We start from the raw sequence: 23628 nt of genomic DNA, 5'->3' as shown, positions 1-23628 counted from the left end.
TAACAGCTGCAGGTAGCAGGTGTAGCTGTGTGGTCACGGTGATATCAACAAACATCTGTTTACACTAGGTGTCACCGACAAGCCCCTGTGCAGAACCTGCATGGACGAGACAGCGGCCCATGTGCTACTGGAGTGTGAAGGAGCCGCCAACTACCGGGTCCGGCACCTTGGCCAGACGGGGTGCCTCCCTGAGGCGACCGGCAACGTCAGAGGCTTCTTAGAATCCCTTGGGGATTTACAACATAGTAAAAGCAAAATAAATTTCTCAAGTACCGTTGTGACTGCCTACCCCTTAGTGATACGGGCGTGATATTATGTTAGTATGTTCTGATTACTTATGGCTCTGCCCACCCCATTAGGGATACGAGCAGCTGCAGGTGATTGTGTATCTTATTAACGAGACATTAATGTTACGTTTACAACATAGTAAAGACAAAATCAATTTCTCAAGTAAAGTACCTACCTAACATAACTTTACTTTTACTATGACATGGTAAAAGTAATCTTAAAATAAGTACTTTCGTACAATACAATAATACTTTATTGCGTACAAGGAATTAAAAACACATAACAGTATTTTTTTAAATCTTTCTATCGTGTGGGTTGTGAGGTGGATTACCAACCTCATCAACCCTGGTGTCAGGGTAACTATTGAGCCGCCAGAGGCCCCTGACATGACTCATGTAATAACTACTTTCTTACATGAGTAAGTAGTCACCGGGACCAACCGTGCCTTCCGAAGCACGGAATTGCAAATTGCATTGGGACAGTTAATGGGATTTATACCCTGTACCAGGATGCCAGGGCTCGCGAATAGAAAAAGGCACGCTAGTGTTTCAAACTATCGATAGTTCAGTATCGATTATCGATCATAATCATTTTCAACTACGATTTTGATTGGTAGAAATAAAAAAATAGCTTTTCAAAAAATCTAAATCCATGGACTTTTGAGTTATTGAAATTCAGTTTAGACAATCAGCCCACTCAAAATAACCATACTATCGGAGTGTAGCAATACTACTGACTGAGGGCAAAATTATCGATAGTTTGTTATTAATCCGCAACGATACTATCGATTGTATTGCACTTAGGTAATAAAATCGAAAATGTTCCCACTTTCCGAGTTATCAATAGTCTTGCTATCGATCGACTCTCGGTCGGGATAGATTATCGATAGACATTTTTTGATCGGCAAGCCCTAGTGCACCCGAAATTCAAAATGGCGGTGCTGTTAAGGGGAAGTTATCATTAACCATGATAAAAAATATTTTTTTTTTTTGTATTTTTTTTCCTTCCTAAATTGTAGTCGTGTATTATCCAACAGTGAACAATAACATCACGCCTTTTTCCCATTGGAGTAGGCAGAGACTGCGGAATTTCACTTACCACTACACGCTCGTATCGCTACATGCCCGTACCAAACATACATACATAATATCACGCCTTTATCTCTTATGGGGCAGACAGAGCCACAAGTAATCATAACATAGGTACATAAATAATTATCATGCTCGTACCGCTAATGGGATGTTCTTGTGACTCTGCCCACCCCATTAGGGATACGGGCAGAGTGATAGTATGTCTTATTATTGACAGATTAATTTCGCCTTCTGCTATTGCGCGGGATATTTGCGAAGAAACGTGGCAATTCTGTGTTAGTGCCAGAGTGTGAGCGCGGGTGATCCTTATTAGATAAACGACTTTTTTACTTTTCTAGGTTCAAAGTAAAATACGTACCTACTTTCATAAAATACAATACATTCATTCATTCATTCAAACAATACCATAAAAATATTTTATTGCGCACAAAGAAATAACACACCCTTAAGTACCAGGATACTAGCATTCCAAAAGAGATAGAAACATGCACACGAAAGTAAACTGTCAAATTATTTGTCAGTGCTTGTTTACTATCTGTGGAGTGAAGTTCGAAATTTGGATTTGTTGTGATAACTGTGATCAGTGATAGTTCGAGGTGTCTTTGAGTAATGTAGGTTATTATGAAATGATGATGTGTGTGGGTGCCGGCGATGGCAACTTAAGTGAAGCACGGAACTTGTATCAGCGATTCATAGAAGGTAGACCAGCTGATGAAGCCAGGCAACTGCCTTCACTGCATTGCTTCAGGAAAATGGTCAATCGCCTACTGCATTTAACGGGCTCTTTCCACGCGTCATCCGAGACTGGCCGCTCGGCGACCCGTGATCCGGAGTTTGAAGAAGCCGTACTAGCCGTGCAGCCAACCCAAGGACTACCACGCGAACCTTACCACATGCAACGTACGCCCGAGCTAATTCCTGCTGATTATTTACCTCGTGTGGCATTCTGAGAATGGTACCGAGTTCAAGTGGAAAGCTCACCAGACTTTGCTTCGAAAGTGTTGTGGACAGATGAAGCGGCAGGTCTGTGCATCGAACGGGGATGACGACATTTCGAACCTTTCTTGTAAAACGTAAGTCTAATTATTAATTACCTACCTACTTACCCACACTTTCACACTTTTTTTTCCTATTTACTATTAAATTAAATACCTTACCTAAACAAGTAGGTAATTTTAACTTATTTTACACGTCATAAAATAATGTGAGAATAGTTGTCAAAGCAAAATGACTCCAATTATTAGATGCTTTAGTGTCATTCTTGTTTGTTACAGTCGCCGACGTGCCGCCGACTCGGATTGTTCCAATCGACCGCCGACTCCTTTTGACGTTGCCGCCAAAGCCGCCGCCCGCTCGAATTTCGTACCTATCGCGGCCGTGCGAGCGCCGCGAGTACCAGGCGACCAGGACGCGCTAGGAGATTTGTGTAGTGCCAATATTTGAGTGGATTAAGAACAGTGACCTCAATAGTGCTGTGCCGTGTTTTTTACATGCTGGAAATATTAAAATATTTTTTTAACTGAAATTGAAAAAAATATCAAAAGTGTTTTTTTTTAATTGAAATTTTGCAGATAAGATCTACATAAGGTATAGTTTTGTCCCCTTTCGGCTTGATACCCCCCTTCCGTTACACCCTGTATAGGTATTTTAGGGTTAGCCTCCACTGATCGTATTTTCCTAAATTTATATCAAACCAAATTAACTCAGCTACTTATACCTACTATAACCTCATTTAAAAATAATAAAATTAAGCATTGTATAATTTTCTCCCTCACACACAAAGATCTCTCTTTTTATATAACACGCCACGCGGACGAAGTCGCGGGCAAAAGCTAGTATTTTATAATATTATATAAAGCTGAAGACCTATTGACTGACTGACTGACATAGTTGTTCTCCCAGAAGGAGCGTCGGGGGGCAAAAACGATGAATTTTAAGTATAATACTGGACTAAGAATAAACATAACATAAGCTCACGACTGACGACCTCCGTGGTCCAGTGGTTGAGCGTTGGGCTCACGATCCGGAGGTCCCGGGTTCGAATCCCGGTGGGGACATATCACAAAAATCACTTTGTGATCCCTAGTTTGGTTAGGACATTACAGGCTGATCACCTGATTGTCCAAAAAGTAAAATGATCCTTGCTTCGGAAGGCACGTTAAGCCGTTGGTCCCGGTTACTACTTAATGATGTAAGTAAGTAGTCGTTACATGAGCCATGTCAGGGGCCTTTGGCGGCTCAATAATAACCCTGACACCAGGGTTGATGAGGTTGGTAATGTACCTCTCAATCCACACGATAGAAGAAGAAGAAGCTCACGACTGTATTCTAATTGGGGTAGTTAGGGTACATCCATCGCAAGATGAACTACATAAGTACCCATGCGTCACCGAGCTTTCTGTTAGACCAAAGTGATAATGTACCTACTAAGTACCTATAGCTTAGTTAGTTCTTAGTAGAACTATCAGATAAGATTATATTGATAGCTACCGTAGTTATGTACGTACAAAGCTACTTTATTGGATACAAACAAAACATACAAACATCTAGTAACAGTACAGATAGGCGGCCTTATTGCTCTGAAGCAGTTTCTATCAATACCTATGAAGACCGCTCTAGAGGTAGTGGTTCGGCGCATTGGCGGTTTTGCACTGTAATGTAGTGGAATGTAAGTAAATAATCCAACAAAAATAACTAACGCGACAGAGGTGTGATCTCATGTATGTATATGTGTGTGTGTGTGTGTAAGTATAGTTTTCTTATTATTAATGCTCTGGTACTTAAGGGTCAATGACTTCGCAAAATTACGTCGCAGAGGATTACCAATTTGGAGTGTAGGCACCTAGCGACTAGGGTCCAAAGTTTGTTAGGGGTGTTGGTGAGGCGATCGAATACTAACGAAGTCGAAGCGACGCGAAAAGTTGGAAATTGACATGCAAGAGGGTGTCAACTGAACGGTGATGATACTGGCGCTAATTTTATTTTAAGGTATACCTGTCATTTTCTTATCCGCCGAAAAGGAAAGGGACGGGTAATCGACAGGCATAAAAGTATGAAACAGACACACAATTTTAGGCGGGAATTATAAAAACCCTCCCAAAATATATTAGCCGATAACCCGACAGAATTAAGTTGACAGCACACGTCAAACGGGTTGCATACCAGCGAGATGCCTATTTTATTCGCCCGGGTGTTCCATTCATTTTAAATTGACAGTTGTCAATCGTCCGTCCCTTTCTTTTTAGGTGGATATGAAAATGACGGGTATAACATAAAATAAAATTTGGAGGTGTCTGCATGTTTCCTATTCTCATGTTATTAAATTAATTATAGGTATTTTAGACTGACTAGTGTTTGTGTTATAATTTTAAATGTTTTAATTATTCGTAATTTTAATTATATGTTTCTCATATCTATTTAAAAAAAAAAATTATAATATTTTTACTCAAACCATGTTCGGCACCAGCGAGCACGCACGAAGTCTTTGTTGCAAGTGAGAAGAATTGAAAGTTATATTTCGAAGCAGGATGGTTTAAATGAAATTCCGCGGTCTCTGCCTATCCCAACGTGAAATTGGCTTATGTATGTATTTACAAAAAAGTTTAGTAGTAAATTGGACATAAATACATAATGGTGTTGTTTCCTAGGTCAAAGATAAATTATGAAATTCTGTTTACTAAATAAAGACAAATCTAAAGGTGACAAAAATCTCATCTTTTTTCTAATTTAACTTGACCATAGCATCATAGCATCACGCCTGTATCCCGGAAGGGGTTTGCACTCGGCGCGGATTATATTGATGGCTTCGAGCGATAGACGCAGCGAATGCTATCTATGCAGATAAACGTTGTACGGCTATTGGTCGAAGCTCTCGATATGATTCACGCCGCGCGCAGCGCAGTTTCTGTGCTGCGGCGCGGGAGTGGTATACTTTCGGCTGTAGAGGTTGAGAACCTGCAGTAGTTTCAGGCGGACGAGAAATTCGACAAAAATATTCAATAATAATAATACATACATACATACATAAACTCACGCCCGTAATCCCTAATGGGGTGGGCAGAGCCACAAGTAATCAAAGACAACTTGCAGCCACTGTTGATACGAATAATAATAATAAATATAAAAAATAATAATAATTTTGTAATATTTAATATCCATGTACATAGTACATCCACTCCTCGCCATCCTTAACCTTATCGTAAATAATTTGAAAGTTATAAGGTACACAAAGAAAATCAAGAAGTTGCCAAATCACTACAAAACATCAAATCAGTTGGCATTTCGCTATTGTTCTAGTTAAATAATAATAAATTGTTATGTCTTATATGTGTTTGTTTCAGTCGAATTGGTTTTTACTGTAATGGCTGAATGCAAAACTGTAAATAAAATAAATAAATAATATAGAAGTCCTGATAAAGTAACAGGGAAACTTACTACAAGAAGGTATACTAAAAGATTCGCACGCTACTACCCAATTTACTGAATTTACTACAAAACCTACGCCTTATTTTATTTTTAGCCCGCGGAATGTCTAAAGAAATACGCAATAAATCTAATTCCGTACTTTTATCGCAGTACTTTATAATAATTGTATCGTGTTTGTTGTTACGAGTCGTATGATGTGTCGGAAAACAAAGGAATATGCTGAATACTGTAGAATTTATCGGGCCGTTTTTGGGTTGTGGAATTTTATCAAACGTAAAACATGAAAGATAGATATATAGTAGGTAATAGGCTCCGTGGTCCAGTGGTTAGAGCGTTAGGCTCACGATCTGAAGGTCCGAGTTCGATTCCCGATGGGAACATTGTCGAAATCACTTTGTGATACTGTCCTTTGTTTAGTAAGGACTTTTCACACTTGAATCACCTGATTGTCTGAGAAAGTAAGATGATTCTGTGCTTCGGAGGGCACGTTAAGCCGTTGGTCCCGGCTAATAGCCGTAAAAACACCTCCACCAAACCGCATTGGAGTAGCGTGATTGATTGAGGGGAGGCATGTGCCCAGCAGTGGGACGTATATAGGCTGTTTATGTTATGTTATGTGTATGAAAGATAGTGAACCTTATGGTGATAAGGGATCAGCCTATCGCCCATAACATTAGTCCATCATGTTAGAGGACACAATCCCTTTGTCGGTTTTTACGACATGCCCGGAAAGACAAGCAGCTGAACGTTTTCTATGTTTTTATTTGCTCCCAGAACAGCATAGAAGCAAGGTTCATCATATCCAGCTTACGACATCGTATCAACAGTGGCTGCAAGTCGTCTTTGATTACTTGTGGCTCTGCCCACCCCATTAGGGATTACGGGCGTGAGTTTATGTATGTATGTATGTATGTATGTATGAAGATAGTATTGACTTTCTAATAAACACATAAATGGATAGGAACATAGGTCAGGGTTACTATTGCGCTGCCAAACGCCCGTGACATTTGTAACAACTACTTACTTAAGTAAATTGTTGCCGGGAGCGACTGCTTATCGAGCCCTCCGAAGCCTGCAATGTCCTGAGCAAGTCAATATTTGCCTCTTTTCCCTCACTCTTTGCTTCCTTATTAGTAACCTTTTCTGTGCAACTTATTGATACTTTGGCACGGATTTATTTTGTTTTGTTTATTAGGTACACAAACAGAGAATAGATAACACATAACAGAATTATAGTATACCGAGTATAGGGTGGTTAAAATGGCCACATGAAAGCAATTCATCTAAGATAGCAATATTGATATTTGACATTTGTTTGCATTGCGCACTTAATTTTATATGCGCAAATGTCAAATTGCAATATTGCTTTGTTAGATGAATTGCTTCGATGTGGCCTTTTTAACCCCCCAGATCTAATCTAATATATGATAATAATAATATATATGGTGATCAGGGATCAGCCTATCGCCCATAACAATTGTCCACCATGTTAGTAAGGACACAATTCCTCTTGTCGGTTTTTACGACGTGTTCGGAAAGCAGCAGCTGATATTTGACTATTATACGCTCCCACTCCACCACTAGGCCAAAGCAAACCGGTACGGGATTCTCTTAAAATGCATAAATGTTTTTGTCATAATTTTAATTATCATAATCCTTTTTGCATAACGTTTTTTAGCATAATAGTACTTTCCCATAATAACATCTAGGAATACTGGTTTATTAGGAATAACTTATTTTTGGACTAATATTTTTTGGACTAATAAATAGGTATCCATAGTTCTTTTTTAGAATAATAGTCTTTTGTCATAATTTTACAAGGCATATCTACTGTTATGCCTTGTAAAAACGTACTTGTAGACGTTATGCAAAAAGGATTATGATAATTAAAATTATGACAAACCTACTGGTTAGGGTGCGGCGCCAGCATATTTATCTTACACTCAAAAGTGTACTGAATGACCAACAGCATGAAATAGTGTCAAAAAATATAAAAAGTCACAATCATGAACCAAATGCAGTCAAGGAAAAAGTAAGTTTCGAAAATGTTCAAAGTTGTGCCAAAACTTTTTTTATTCGGAGTATAGTTTTATGCTTATAATAATTATGCTTATATATCATTATTGTCATTAATTATTATGCTTGTAGTAGTTATGAGTTTCAAAATTATGCCATGGTAAATTATTACATATAATTTTATGAGTAAATATATATAACCAACCGATACAGTCCCGAAAATGAAAATAAATACACTCGCATAGCATTTAATTCTCATAAAGAGGGCCCTAAACCGCTTTCCAATTTTGGTGGAAACGTTCCAACGGGCGGGAATGACGTGTGGTATTACTCTGAAGATATGTAGCGGCAATAAGTTTGGATTAGGTGGTGCGAGCCCGTGCTCTCATGATTAGCTGGCTGCGGAAGCTGGGAACTTGTTTACGTACAAGTTTTCTTGTTATGCTGTCCTAGTAAGGCTGTTTGACTGACATACATCTGTGGATATAGATGAATTATTCCGTCAAGTGGTGGGGACATAATATTTATTATCCCTGTCACTGTTACTTTTCGACATCTTTAACAATTTAAGCTGAAAGTATACCAGCCCAGCCCTCGCGGCACAGCAACCGCGCTTGTGCGGAGCGAATTATATTGATGGCTTCGAGCGATAGACGCAGCGAATGCTATCTACGTAGATAAACGTTGGTCGAAGCTCTCGATATAATTCACTCTGCGCGCGGCGCGGTTTCTGTGCCGCGGGGTTGGTATACTTTCGGCTGTAGAGGTTGAGAAGCTGAGGCGGACGAGAAATTCGACAAAATATTTAATAGCCATTTTCATCACTAATTTAAGAATATCCATGTTACCTACTGAACATTTTTTAACTTGAATAAATAGCCAAATAATAAATAAATGTCTACTGAAGGCCCTCAGAAGGGAGTAATTAGATTAACCCTTTCACGGGCGGAGACCATGGGTCATTGGTAGTTCATAATAGATAGTATGGCACCTTAGAATCGGAACGTCATTAGATGTTCAGTTTCTATCCTTGGAAAGGGTTAAGCATAGTCTACCGTGCTGCTTAAATGTTGGTTGGTGAGCATCACAATGATTTTAAGCTTATTTTTTTTATTTCTCATAAATACATAAATATATTCTTTATTTGTTCAAAATACATACATTTGTTGATTGATGAATGTGGAGGAAGCAAGAGAAATGTGTCAGGATCGAAGCAAATGGAATTCTATAGTCTCTGCTTACCCCGGTGGGAAATGGGCGTGACTTTATGTGTACATACATTTGTTCATTTCACCAGTGACATAAAGTGGATTAATACAAAACCAAGCAGCTTTTTTGTGCAAAATAAGTATGATTAATTGCTTTCAGATTTGATACCACTGAAATTGAAATATAATCCACCAGTTTAAGCCTTAGCAAATTACGACTTAAAACCGGATTAACCCCTTTTTAGGTTAACCCAATTCAGTGGTCTATGAAAACATAACAATACTAATAGTATATTACCTACAACTCGCGCTAGCAATTCTCAAGTTTTAATGTGAGATGTCACCTCACATTTTGTTATGTTTTCATAGACCACTGAATTGGGTTAACCTAAAAAGGGGTTAATCCGGTTTTAAGTCGTAATTTGCTAAGCTGCTGTTTGCTTGCTGAGGTGACATCTTACATTAAAAAAAAAAATTCATATCTTTATTACTCACTTTCATCCCCTTAAAAGTGATTTACGGGGTAAAACCTATACCATATTTTTCTCTAGGTCTGAAACTGAACTGTCATTTAAAGAGATTCAGTTATTTAGTCTTGAAAAGCTAATAAAAGAAGAAAAAAGTAAGGTATTATTTTTGTATTGTTACTGTCATTTTCTAATAATACCTGAATACTTTATTTCTTTCCTTTTTTATCCTTACTATACTTTCATCATCACGTAATATTTATTATACGGAAACATAATATTTATTTAAATTATAATAAAATTTCTTAACAGACATCATTACTTATTTATTGTATACTTATTATAACTTAATTTATCCAGGAATATGCCCTTCGTCGCCTTTAGGTGGAAAAATATATTATGTATTTGGTATAAATTATTATATTTGGCATAAATTGTATTTTTTTGTAAAAAGAACACTGAAATTGCTCTACTCTTATTTCGTCTTGACATAAATAAACGACAAATTCTTGAAATTCTTTTGAGAGCTTATGAATTTTCAGCAGCCTCGGTCGCAAACAGTTTTTAATAAAAGTGACTGTTTTCTTATAAGACACGACGAGTATTGCCGTTCTATTGTAGTCCTAATCGACTTTTGTGAAATACTTTTTATATTTACCAATAAAAAGTGAATAATGAAATGTTCCATTAAACTAGACTATAAATAATACAAAATACCAATAAAAAGTATACTAGGTGGGTGATCATTTCTAAAATCAGCCAGACATTTAGGTCGTACTTTCGAAATAATTCGAGAATTATATTATTAGTCTACAAATTTAAATCTTCGTGTGTAAATTAAAATTTAATGTAATAAACTTAAAAGTACGTATTCGAATCAGTCGTTCCTTAGTTATATCTTAAAAGAAATAATAATAAGTTACCCATTTACTTTACTACTTCAAGAAAACCATTCTGCTTTCTCAATTATTATACCTATAATAGGGTACTTTCCAACTAGTCAAATCAGTTACTTTTTACTAAACGTCAAAACATGAAATTACTATGGAATTTATTTATGAAAAAGCACACTGTGACATCATAAAAAAACGTGACAAAATGTCGCGCTTATTATTAAATTTTTTCTTATTTAAATTTATAAATAATTTATGTAGAAAAAAAGACTACGTTTTTTATCACCATCATAACCAGAATTTCATAATTTATTTTTGACCTAGGAAACTACCCAATAATAAGACAAGGGAGATCCAAGTTTCATCGGAATTTTCTTAATTAAAACATAGCTTTGCGTTGGCGATAGCTGAAATTTTAGACAGCAGGAATTTAATATTAAAGGCTTTCGCATATTGCCTAACAATTACCTTAACTCAAACAGTTGGCTCGCATAATATACGGCGATACGGCTCGCCACCTATCACGGTGGTCTAACGGTAAGCTCAGATGAAGCGTGCGTACTCAGTTCATCTAGCTATGCATGTACCTCTAACTAGCACAATGGGGAATACAGGGGAAACGCTAGTGCAGGGCCCGCTATTAACTTGTCTCATCTTGACTTTTATTTGGTAAATAAATTAAATAATAAATTATTTATTTACTTTTTTTAGATGCTGAATAAAAAAGTACATAACAATTTTGATACAAATTAAAAAGCTAAGAAAACCCAGCAAGAAGTTTTATCCGAAGCTCTCATAACCCTTTAACAATTGAGCTGTCAGCGATTGCTCTTGCTATAGTCTCATCATGAATGAGGGCTTGGCTCTGCGCCAACGCATTCCAGCAAACAAACCTTAAGCTAAGGCCACCTAGCAATAAGCAAGGTTCTTGTAGTGTAGCCTACAAACAAGTAAAGGCGGGAAAAAACATGTATGTAGGCTAATGGCCTTCGTGTGCCAGTGGTCCCGGATTCGAATCCCGGTGGGGACTTCTCACAAAAATAATTTAGTGATCCCTAGTTGTTAGGATATTGCGGGCTGATCACCCGGTTGTCCGAAAGTAAGATGATCCGTGGTTCGGAGGGCACGTTAAGGAACCGGTCCCGACCAGCCATTAGGAGCTTTATATGGCTCAATAGTAACCCTTTTTTGTTGTCGTTTTCGGTTATTGACCTTCCAACCCACACGAGAAAAGAAGACATATCTCTAAACTACTATAAGTCACTAAGCTTTTCACCTTAAATTGTTCGTTTAGCAACATCAATGTATTGTTCGGGGAGAAATTTCAGTATAATGGAATTGTATTACCATTATCGTGTTTTGGCCCAGCACGACACTTAGGGGAAATAACAGTCAGGTAGGGCATTGACCTTGCACGGGGACTTTAAGTGATAACCAATTTCGCGGGTAATTTAATATTTTCCAACAGTGAAATTTCCGGACTCTTGAAATTATTAATTTATCTGTATTTGATTCGGTATTTCGCTTTTTTATCAGCGTCTCTTGACCTGTAACTTTGTTGTAGAAAATATCATTTTTGAATGAAAATAACATAAGAAAAACCAATTTCAAGGGTTTATTTCGCAATGGTATAGAATAAAAAATAATTCTACGTATACTGTTTCCGTACTATCACGATAACATATAAAAAGAAAGAAAGAAATATTTACGACATACGATACAAGATACGATATGATTTTCACGTGCTCAGCGGTGAAGGAAAACATCGTGAGGAAACCCACATTCCCGAGAAATGCATTTTCCTATTGGGATCCAACCTGTATTGGGATGGTTTTCCCTTCGCGGATTGAAAGGTCAGACAGGCAGTCGCCTGTAAAATCCGGACTTGTCAAATTTTGAGGTTGGGTAAGCGGACCCTGTGGAAAACGGGATATAACGAGAGGAAAACATTTAATATCAGGCATTTTTATCATTTAGGTACTAATTATCAATCTTATAATAAGCTTTTTTACATAAACACATGAGCTTAAAATTTATTTTCTGATAAAAAAGAAAAAATATATTACCTGGTATTTTATTGTAAAAATTACTTATTAGGTGTTGTTAGTATTAAATTTCGAAACGACGTACGAAATGGAAATTATTACAATTACTTTTATTAAGTTAAAAACCGATTGCTTGTTTAACCATAAGGTCGTAGTCTGATTCTGGAAGAATAATTTCGGACAGACATAAACATTAATCAGTTTTACAATACAGTTTTTGCCAAGAACTTAACGAAAGACAAGAACAAAATGTTGTTTCTAATAAAAACAATAAAGTTTGGCGAAACTGGGATTGAAATACGGCTCTGTTGGCACGGTTCGATGTTTAAGTTATTAAATATTTAATTAAAACTCAGCTTCTTTTGGACGATACCAGGATTTATTGTTATATTCTAAATTCCAACTGAAATTAAAGTTACTATTGTTTATTTAAGTCACTGTGGTCCGTTGGTTCACCGGCTTCTCAACACTAACACAATTAGCTCGACCATTATAGACGTTGATACTAGAAAACTCGGTGAGGCGTGAATGCTTAGTTCTAGTACCTCTGACTATCCCAGTTGGGATATAGTCTAAAGTTCTTCTAAAGAACCTTATGGCCAAAATCGCCAGATTGACACATTAATTCTGGAGTTACAATGACATAGACAAGGCATGGAACTGCGATTAGGGTTAAAAATAAAGAGTTATTTATTTATTCATAGCCTTATATCAGAAATACAAGTTGCATTTTAAAAATAAAGAGTTATTTATTTATTTATTTGTAGCCTTATATCAGAAATACAAGTTACATTTTAAAAATAAAGAGTTATACTTTCTACCAACCTGCTAGTTGTCGTGTTGCACCTCTAAAAAACTCCGGAGCGTAACCCACGGTTCACAAATTGAGAGTAATGTAACTCGATTATTTCTAGTTACGTCTGTGGTCTGAGCCTTTTTCTGAATTAGTTCCAGAGAGAACTCCGAATGTAATGCATTAATCCTTGAAGTAGTGAATGTAGTCTGCAAAAGTCCCTGTGGTCATGTGGTACGGTCACGAGCATTAATATGTATACACTTTGGTACCATGTCACATTAACTTTTTTGCCAAATTGAACTGTAAGTCTCACTAAATGTCAAATATGTTAGTGTGACAGAGTCCTAAAGTGGGTACATTATATTGCTCATAACTGTACACCGGCTTGCTTCTCAAATGAAAAAAAAAAATAAACGGACCTGCACCAATGAATAAAATAATTTATCCTAAGTGCAGTTTTCACTAACACACTTGGTACGAACATTATAGACCATACGGCTCACCACCTATCTCGTTGGTCTTACAAAATCAAAACTTAGTTTATTTTTCGATGCCTGTACCTCTAACTAGCCCAGTTGGGATGTAGTCGTGAAGCTTATGTTATGTTTGTTTTAATGAAAAGCGCTGATCCTTAATGAACTGCGTCCGCGCAATCTAACCGCTTATACGGGAGTTAACTTCGTTAATCTGACTGTGGCCATTTGAGCTCTGATCTGGTGGTTTCCAGTGTCGCTGCCAGACGGTAATTCGATGATGTATAGTTTCGGGTTCGGCGTGAATGCTACGGGATTTGCAATGATGACCGATTACACGAATTACAGAGTGAAGTTTCTATGTTTACTACTCGTGTACATAAATAAACTCCTGTGGTCTTCTGGGCACAGGCCTCCCCTCAATCAATCGGAGGGGGTATTATTATTTTGGTGCAATAAAGTATGTTCGAATGAGCCGTGGTAGCCCAGTTTGTAGAACGCTTGCCTCTCACTTTGAGGTAGTAGGTTCGAATCCAGCACAGGCCTAAACCAATGATTGTCGAATTTGTTTAAGAATTCATGTTTGGATCATAAATGATTATCACATGCTCAGCGGTGAAGGAAAACATCCACATTCCCGAAAAATGCGTTTCGGAGGTATGTGACCAATTGTATTGGGTTGGTTTTCCCTTCGCGGATTTGAAAGTCAGACAGGCAGTCGCTTCTGTAAAAAACTAGACTTGTCTAATCGTCAGGTTAGGTAAGCGAACCCCGTGAGAAACGGGTTAAGGCTGGGGTGATGATGAGTCTTCTTTCTTAACATGCTCGAAACGATAAACAACTGATTCAGATTTTTTTTATTCCAGCACACAAGTGAAAAGAAAGGAAAAAATATTTATTCGATATACTTACTAATGTTTTCACAAGAGGAGCTCGGTGGCGCAGCGGTAAACGCGCTCGGTCTGCGATTGTTGAAGTTAAGCAACTTTCGCCAAGGCCGGTCATAGGATGGGTGACCACAAAAAAAAAGTTTTCATCTCGAGCTCCTCCGTGCTTCGGAAGGCACGTTAAGCTGTTGGTCCCGGCTGCATTAGCAGTCGTTAATAACCATCAATCCGCACTGGGCCCGCGTGATGGTTTAAGACCCGATCTCCCTATCCATCCATAGAGAAAGCCCGTGCCCCAGCAGTGGGGACGTTAATGGGCTGATGATGATGAATGTTTTCACATAATAAAAAAATAATACAATTCCAACTCAGCATAATGCCATAGCCTAGACTATAGCGCTGATTTTCAGTTGGAACCGGTAAGGTAATTAGGGAACACATTAAACAACAAGAAATGGACACGAATTCTGAGCACATTTTCTATTTAAGTACTTATACATTTTTAATGAACGTGCTGAAAAGTAAAATATATGTTTAAAAAAAACTAAATAAAATAAAAGATATTTGTGTGTGTGTGTGTATGTACCTATTCTTGTATTTAAGTATTTATTATGTAGCGAAAAAAATATATAAGTAGGTATCTAAGATATAATGTTTTATATATTTACTTCTTGAATTATTATTAGGATTTGTAAAAGTGTTCTTTTACTTTTATTCAGAAGCTTTTAATAGCAGTGCATATGTTATTATACGTAATATATGTGTTAGGGCAGAAGGCTTAATTGTGGTTTAATTATAATACTAATGTATTTTTAATGTGATTCAAGTGCAATAAAGAGTTTTTGTATTGTATTGTATTGTAAGGCAAGAGGGAAACCACTGCTGTATTTTTTCCTATAAAGTAGCATGGAGAATGCTACATCGACAAGAGCGTGGCTCTTAAATTAGTGATGATGATATGTTATAAGATAAACGATTACAAAACAGCATATATTTTTTTAAAGTTACGTCTGTTTGATAGTGAGTAATCTAAAACAACTAGAGATATCTCGGTCAAAGACCTTTCCTTCCGCGAAAACAAACTCTAACTCTATATTTCACTCAGATAGAGTTTTTCAAGAACTCAGACTGAGCGTAATATACGAGGGAGTAGAGTCGTAAATCTTTGGAATAAGGTTATTTTGGCAAGCCTTTGGTGTTCTATTGGACTATTAAACGATGCTGCGTTCCAAGTCGTATTGGCAACGTCAGATCTAAAATACCGGTAATATTGCTGCTCGGAGACGCAATCTCTGATCTTAATCACAGAATAGGGATTTTTCACTGCGTCAAAGATAATTTATAATAAATGGTAATCTAATCTAGAAACAGAAAACAGAATAAGGTCATCAAAAATCAATCTTCTCATTTTTCTTTTTGACTTATTTTCGAATTTCGAATCAAGTACCTAACAATTAGCTCGATAATTAAAACACATAATAACGGGTTCTTACCGCGTTTAAATGGGGATATGAGACTCCCGATATTTCGACACTGTTGCAAGTGCCATGATCACGGGATGACTGATGAGATTGGAGTGGAGTAGGTAGATCCATAATATTCCCCGTTATTTTATATATGTGTTTTAATTATAATAATAACCGCGTAAACTTAAAACAATGTATAATTAGCTCGATGTTGATCGCTTGTATTGACGACGTCATTGGGACAGTATTAATAACGAAATTCAATACAAAATTTTCGTTTTGGCGTTTCCTGAAACGTATTTCATTTGACTGAGTAGTATAACCCTTTTTATCGTTATTGAGAGGTTTGCTGCAAATAAAAAAAGAAATAGATAACATCTGGACTTATGCGGTATTCGTAATTCAAATCATATGTACTTGTTGCTTTTTGAAATTGGAGATGCCCCCTTAGAAAAGGTTTAGTACGATCTACTCTGAACTAGCGTGCGTGTGTGAAGCGATTGATGAATGTCGAGGAACCAAAATAAGTGTGTCAGGATCGAAGCAATTGGAATTCTATAGTCTCTGCTTACCCTGGAAATAGGCGCGAGTTTATTTATGTATGTACGTATGTTGTTGCTTTTTCTAGCCCTTCTAAACCGAGTTCAAAAAAGAAGGAGGTTATTGCGTCTTAATCTAAGGCTCCATATTATGCTGCCCTTTAGTCATATCTATAGCTGTCGTACGTCGTATCGTTGTCGTGTTTGTACGAACTCTCTCTCTCTTTATTTAAGAGCTGCGCTCTTGTCGGTGGAGTAATCGCCATTACTCCATAGATAAGGCGTGTAGAACGGTGGTTGCCTCAATCGCCTTCCGTTCCGCAGTACACCGACCAATTTCTCAATCGGTGATGTCTTCGATCGGTGGTGATTTCTTAATCGGTGGTGTGTAGCTAGAGCCCTACCAGAAACCATTTCCTCGGCCTCAAACCAGTACTCATGCCGCTGCTGCCCTGCATCAGGGGTGCGTTTTTGAAGTAGCGGCGCCTACTCGCTACGCCATAAGATCGTCATAGAACCTAAGTAGCATTTTATAGGTTAGCCCGTCCCAGTGAGCTACCCAATACGTTCTGCTAATCCAGTCGCTGTTTGGTCGGGGACTGCTTATTTTTATATTCGCAGCTAACCATCATATCTGATGGCTGTTCCACTATCCTGTGGACCTGTGGACCCCGTAGATGGCCTACAGCTCAGCCTACTACAACTTTTATACGAACTAAAATATCCATATTGATGTGGGTTGCCAACACATTGACATCATTCAATAGATTGCTTCCTACTAAGCGCTTGACACGACCGATACAAAATAAAAGGCCTCATTCTCGTCAATAGCTTTGTATAATTGCTACGTTTGGGGTGTTAACGACCTCAAAGCCCTTACATCGGTCAGTTTACCACACTGCGGTCTCGACACACTTTGCTCGGCTAAACGAGAAATTGTGAGACCCTCTTCTGGAAACAGTTTTCAATTGCTTTCGTGGATAGTTTCAAACCAATGTTCTGATGGAAACGCTGTGTTAGCTACGGTTTTATATAAAAAAGTGATATGTCTACCATTTGTCTTCTGTCATGTGTGTTTTGTTTTTATTACAAGAATTTTACTAAATGCGAACCTCGTCTTTTATCTTTCTACCTGACCAGCTATACAGGGCGTTAGTGACATTGGCGGCTCAATAGTAACCCTGACACTAGGGCTGATGGGGTTGGTAATCCACCTCACAACCCACACGATAGAAGAACTACACTGTTCTATTGAATAGTAGGTAGGTACTTCTAAGCACAGAAACATTAAATTATTCTGTTATCAATCTCGTGTTTCTTTAATACGAGTATTTTGAAGAGTTAAACGCCCTATTATTTTAATAATAACTAAAGTACTAAAATGAAATGTCCCAGGGGCTTGACCATGGTAATTAAAAGTTACTTCCATTAGGCTGGTTTAATTAAAGTGGATGATGTCACCGTATATGAATATCGCTTGAGTGCCCCTCCATATTTTGTTTTCATATTTTCCTTCTAAAAGCTTGTCATGTGGAAATCGATATGTACCGATAATTTTCATCCAATGAATATTGTATTAGGAAGGAAATGTTATAATACATATTGTAAGGAGTTTCGAAGCGGTTTAGAGGTCACATTGGCCCCGATTCCTGCAGACACCTAATCATTTTAAGTTATACCCATCGTTTTCTTATCCACCGAAAAAGAAAGGGACGGATGATTGAGATCTGTTAATTTTAAAATGAATGAGAGATCGAATGAATAACCCGGGCGAATAAAATAGGCATCTCGCTGATATGCAATCCATTTGACGTGTGCTAATATAAAATTTTGGGAGGGTTTTTATAATTTCTGCCTAAAATTGACGTGTGTTGTGCTGTTGATTACCCGGAAATAAAATTAGATGGCCTGTACTTGAGACCACCATTGGGAACAGCTGATTATTTTTCTGAATAAGAAAAATGCTAATCAGGTCTTGTAAATAAGTATTTATGTTTTGGTGAATTCGCATAGCGTAGTTTTCGTTTAATGGTTATTGGTTCAGAAGTCACGTAGAGCCGTCGCTCTCAACTATCGACACATGTCGATAATGATTAGGCGCAGACGAAGGTCGCTTGAAAACTTAGAACTTGGCTATTACCTGCGCCTAGAAATTTATATGAATACGCAATAATATAAGCTATATTATTGCAACATGAGGACGAGATAATACATCTGTATCATAACTCATAAGTAAACTCACGCGCGGAATCCCTATTGGTCTTCAGACACAATTCGGCCAATATGCAGCTTTATACTTTTACTTATACTTTTGGTACAGGCAGCGTACATCTGATAAAAGAAATCCGCTCGCGACAACAAACACTTCAAAACCCCGATACTGACCCCGCCGGTGTGGTCGACGATTTCCCTCTTTCAGCGCTTATTGCTATCGATTCACTAGAGTCGATTAATACTTTCAAATATTTTCCTCTCTTGACGACGCCCTGAGCCGAGGTTCACGCCTAATTGGGCACGCTCAGGCCTGTTGTTATTGTACTGTATTCATGTGTTACGTCTTATTGTTGAAATTTATTTCTGTGCAATAAAGTACCTATATTTTATTTGATGTCTTAAATTTGTACCGGATGAGAGCCCTCAGCGCCTCCCATTTCTCCGGCCAAGTAGTTACCATTTGCGGCAAACCTACAATAAGTCACGTCAAAAAAAAGATAAAAATAAAATTAAGCCATTTATGACTAAGACTGTTAAATTGTTCACCTTTGCCTGTCAGGACCACTTTACTTTTAAAACAGTTCTGTGACGGGAGTTAACTTAGGCGGATGGTAAAACCAAATACCTAAGCAATATAGCAGGGGTCGGACACTTCAAGGACTAACTTTTTAAGAGTACGTAGTCCAAACAATCCAGAAAGAACTGCCTGTGGCCACCCATTACTCGCAAAGACTTCCAGAGCTTGTTTTACAAACTTTAATGTATTTAGTTCTGTTAGACACTTTCGAAAGACTTCCGAAAAGTAGTGTTGCCGATCAATAGTTCGCCGATAGTAAGAATCTTATAGTTTAATCGATAGTTTCGATAATCGACAGTATCGAAGCTCACAGAAACAAATCTATCGATAGTATTGATCATCATCATCATCATGAGCCCATTAACGTCCCCACTGCCGGGGCACGGGCCTTTCCTATGGATGGATAGGGAGATCGGGCCTTAAACCATCACGCGGGCCCAGTGCGGATTGATGGTTATTAACGACTGCTAATGCAGCCGGGACCAACGGCTTAACGTGCCTTCCGAAGCACGAAGGAGCTCGAGAAGAAAACTTTTTTTTTGTGGTCACCCATCCTGTGACCGGCCTTTGCGAAAGTTGCTTAACTTCAACAATCGCAGACGGAACGCGTTGACCGCTGCGCCACCGAGCTCCTCAGTATTGATATTATCGTTTTTTGGACTAATTTCCTATTATTTTGTCCCCAGAAAACAACCAAAGACGTTTGCGTTCGACCACTGTTTCTTCTCCCTCGACCCTGGACTGCCGCACTTCGCCTCGCAGAAAACAGTGTTCGAGTGTCTCGGCCGCGACATCCTAGACAATGCCTTTGACGGCTACAACGCCTGCATATTCGCTTACGGACAAACTGGTAAGTGAATATCACGTTCAATTGATTATCACGTTCTAGAATGTTCTAGAAGTTTCTACTTTGTGTTCAGATGCGCCGTAATCCTGTTTTCGCGTGCATATTTACGACAAAAACGCGACAAATAACGCGAGGTTCGACCTACAGACGCTGCTTATTTATCTACGTAGACATAATTTTGCATTTATTTGTTGAAGAGATATTTGTCGCGTGTATGTAGATAATTGGTATAAAAGGGTTCATGAAAATAAGATTGTATTTTTGTCAGAGGCCATGTGTAGTTTCAAACGTGGACTGGATCGAATTGCGTCAACACACGGTCGCGTGGCGTCTAATTAAATAAAGGAGAATTAAATAATTAAATTAGTTTCTTCTACAAAATCTTCTAACACAACGAACAACTCCAAACACTTAGGCCCGTGTCAGTCAAAGTCACACGATTACCCAGAGCTTGTAGCTAATTTTAAATTCAATTTACATTTCGAATCAAATTGAAACTATTTACGTTAGGAAAATCCTCTTTATTCTCTAGCCCAGAATGTATGTATCAATTTTGTATTCTAGCCCGAAAGTTTATGTATAGGTTCGAATCTACGTGGCCCGTAACATTGTTTTGCCATTAGGATGAATTGGGATAGGTGGATCTATGTTGTCATCAAATTCAGCTTTGAGAAAGGTAATACATGTCCCGGAGGTGTGTTTGTGAGCTGGATTGAGTTATTTGAATATGACTACGAGAAGATAATCCGGTAAAGATGTATAATGTAGTAGTAGGTATAATGTAGTATAATTATGTAATAGTAGGCTAACCTAATTGTTTTGTATTAAGATCAGGGGGGTTGAAAAGACCACATTTAAGCAATTCATCTAAAAAAGCAATATTGCAATTTGACATTTGCGCATTTAAAAGTAAGTGCGTTACAAATAGCAACATTGTTTTTTAGATGAATTGCTTAGATGTGGTATTTTCTATCCCTCTGAGGGGTTAAAAAGGCTACATCAAAGGAAATCATCTAAAAAAAGCAATATTGCTATTTGACATTTGCGCATTTAAAAGCAAGTGCGCACTGTCAACAAATGTCAACGGGCTCTACAACTCAATTGGACTTTATGAATTCGTGTTTAGATCATAGATAATAGACATCATATAGGCTCGCTCCCTATTACATTACATGGGAATTAAACATAGCTGGCGAGAAGTGGGTGTATACCTTATAAAAACAATATAAAATACTTGTTCCAAAAAAGGAATGCAATATAATGTCTAGGAACTTGGTTACAAAAACAGGACGTACTTGCTGGGGCGGCCTGCCAACTTGCTGGGAGCAACGTCCTACTGGCACCAGACTAACTGCATCTAGCTGTCTAAGGACAAAGACACACTGTATCTGGGTATAAGCTCACGACTATATCCCAATTGGGTTAGTCAGAGGTACATCCAGCGCAAGATGAACTACATACCCACGCCTTATCGAGCTTTCTCTTATATCAACGTGGTAGGTAGTGAGCCGTACCTATCGCCGTCTATAATGGTCGAGCCAACTAACTGTCTTGGTGAAAAGTATATGTGGCTATGGCTAATAATATCAGTCTGCGAAACTGATTACAACAGCTAACCTTTTTTGTCTTCTCTTAAGTCACTTAATAGGGACAATATTTATTTATTCCAAATTCAAGTTACTTATTTACACACTTAAACACTTTTAAACACGAAATGACTTATCAATAATTAACAAAAATAATGCTATTAATAATAGATAATGTGAATCTCTTTACTAGAAGCATAGAATAAAGAGTAATACTACGTAAAGAACGGTAACTCTCCGTCCCGCACCAATTCGTATCAGCCGCTGACCTTACCCCCTTTGGGTCTTACTTTAGTCTTAAGTGGCCGCAAACCGCTAAGGAGTAAGGGGCAGAGCGCGTGAACTTTGTCTCGCTCGCACTTACGCGTTAGGCGTCAAGCGGTCTTCTTCTTTCCTGTAGGTAGTGACGTCCGACGACATCAACCCTAGTGTCAGGGTTACTATTGAGTCGCCATAGGCCCCTGATATGGCTCATGTAACGACTACATTGTTTTGTACTAACTTTTTTTCAGGTTTTATTTATATATTCTACTTTTAAAAAAAAACCGACCGCCATTTCCCTGTCATTCCGTAATCCTCTCTCGCTCACTCATCGCTCTTTCTTTCACACATTTTAACGTTCCGTTTCATGCAGCCTACTAATTCTTTATATACTTAGGTAAATAGTAGCCGTGACCGACTGCGTAACGTGCCTCCGAAAACGTAGCATCTTACTTTTAGATTGAGTGATCAGCCATAGCAGTGTCGTAACCAAACTCAGGATCACAAAGTGATTTTCGTGATATGACCAATCCGGACGAACGCAGGATCTCCGGAACAAGGCAGTAAGAATGAGATTATTGTGTGGAGTGTAGAAGCTGTATTTGTATATTCTACATCTAAAACATGCGATACACTAGTACCTACTGCAATACGGGCCTGAGCCGGGTTTCCGCGGAGATGGGTGGAGAAGAGCGGAGATGTGCGGATTTGACCAATCACAGCGTTCGAGAGAGCGAAACACGAAGACGCTCTGTCACTCTCTCCCGGTGACTGGTCGATTCCTGCACATCTCCGCTCCTCTCCGCACAGCTCCGCGTCAATGGAAACGCAGCTTTATAGTACGTTTCCCCGTGACCGGCTGAGTATGGCGTTTCTTTTGCCATAACGTCTGGCAATGGACGTGCTTTATGTACTGCACCAACATGTGCGCTGTTGCGTTCAGACAGATAAATGGGTAACGTCTACTCGAACCGTCTGCAACTTGAAATTAAAACATACATACATAAACTGCTTATATACGTCCCACTGCTGAGCACAGGCCTCCCCTCAATCAACCGGAGGGGGTATGGAGCATACTCCACCACGCTGCTCCAATGCGGGTTGGTGGAGGTGTTTTTACGGGTAATAGCCGGGACCAACGGCTTAATGTGCCCTCCGAAGCACGGAATCATCTTACTTTTTCGGACAATCAGGTGATTCAAGCCTGAAAAGTCTTTACCAAACAAAGGACAGTCTCACAAATTGTTTTCGACAATGTTCCCATTGGGAATCGAACCCGGACCTCTACATCGCGAGCCCAATGCTCTTACTACTAGACCATGGAAGCTGTCAGTTAAATAAAGCAACTCTCCAAAAGGGTGAGTCTCGCCTGACGCGATTACATTACCAATTCTACCTCGTATTGTGAAGATATTCAGCCACTTACTGTTTGTATAAATACAACATTCTCGCAAATAGCAGTCCTTGAACATTTCTCGTAATGCCAAACATCGCATCATACGTTTTGTGCGTCGTATGATAGTTACTGTGACGACAGACACGCAATAAT

At 38.4% G+C, this 23628-nt stretch overlaps 1 protein-coding gene across 3 annotated transcripts in view; it reads left to right on the top strand.

Moving 5' to 3' along the window:
* The window catches only part of LOC126377996 (kinesin-like protein KIF13B), a 194392-nt gene that overhangs the window by 74848 nt on the left and 95916 nt on the right, over positions 1-23628 (top strand). For all 3 annotated transcript variants that reach the window (XM_050026024.1, XM_050026031.1, XM_050026018.1), the window contains exon 3: positions 20072-20235. In XM_050026024.1, coding sequence (XP_049881981.1) covers positions 20072-20235 — 164 coding nt within the window. The remainder of the gene's footprint in view (positions 1-20071; positions 20236-23628) is intronic.

This window comes from Pectinophora gossypiella, chromosome 2 (assembly GCF_024362695.1).
Source record: "Pectinophora gossypiella chromosome 2, ilPecGoss1.1, whole genome shotgun sequence".
NCBI lineage: Eukaryota > Metazoa > Arthropoda > Insecta > Lepidoptera > Gelechiidae > Pectinophora > Pectinophora gossypiella.
The sequence above is the reverse complement of the archived record's forward strand: the minus strand, read 5'-3'. Positions and strand labels throughout refer to the sequence as shown.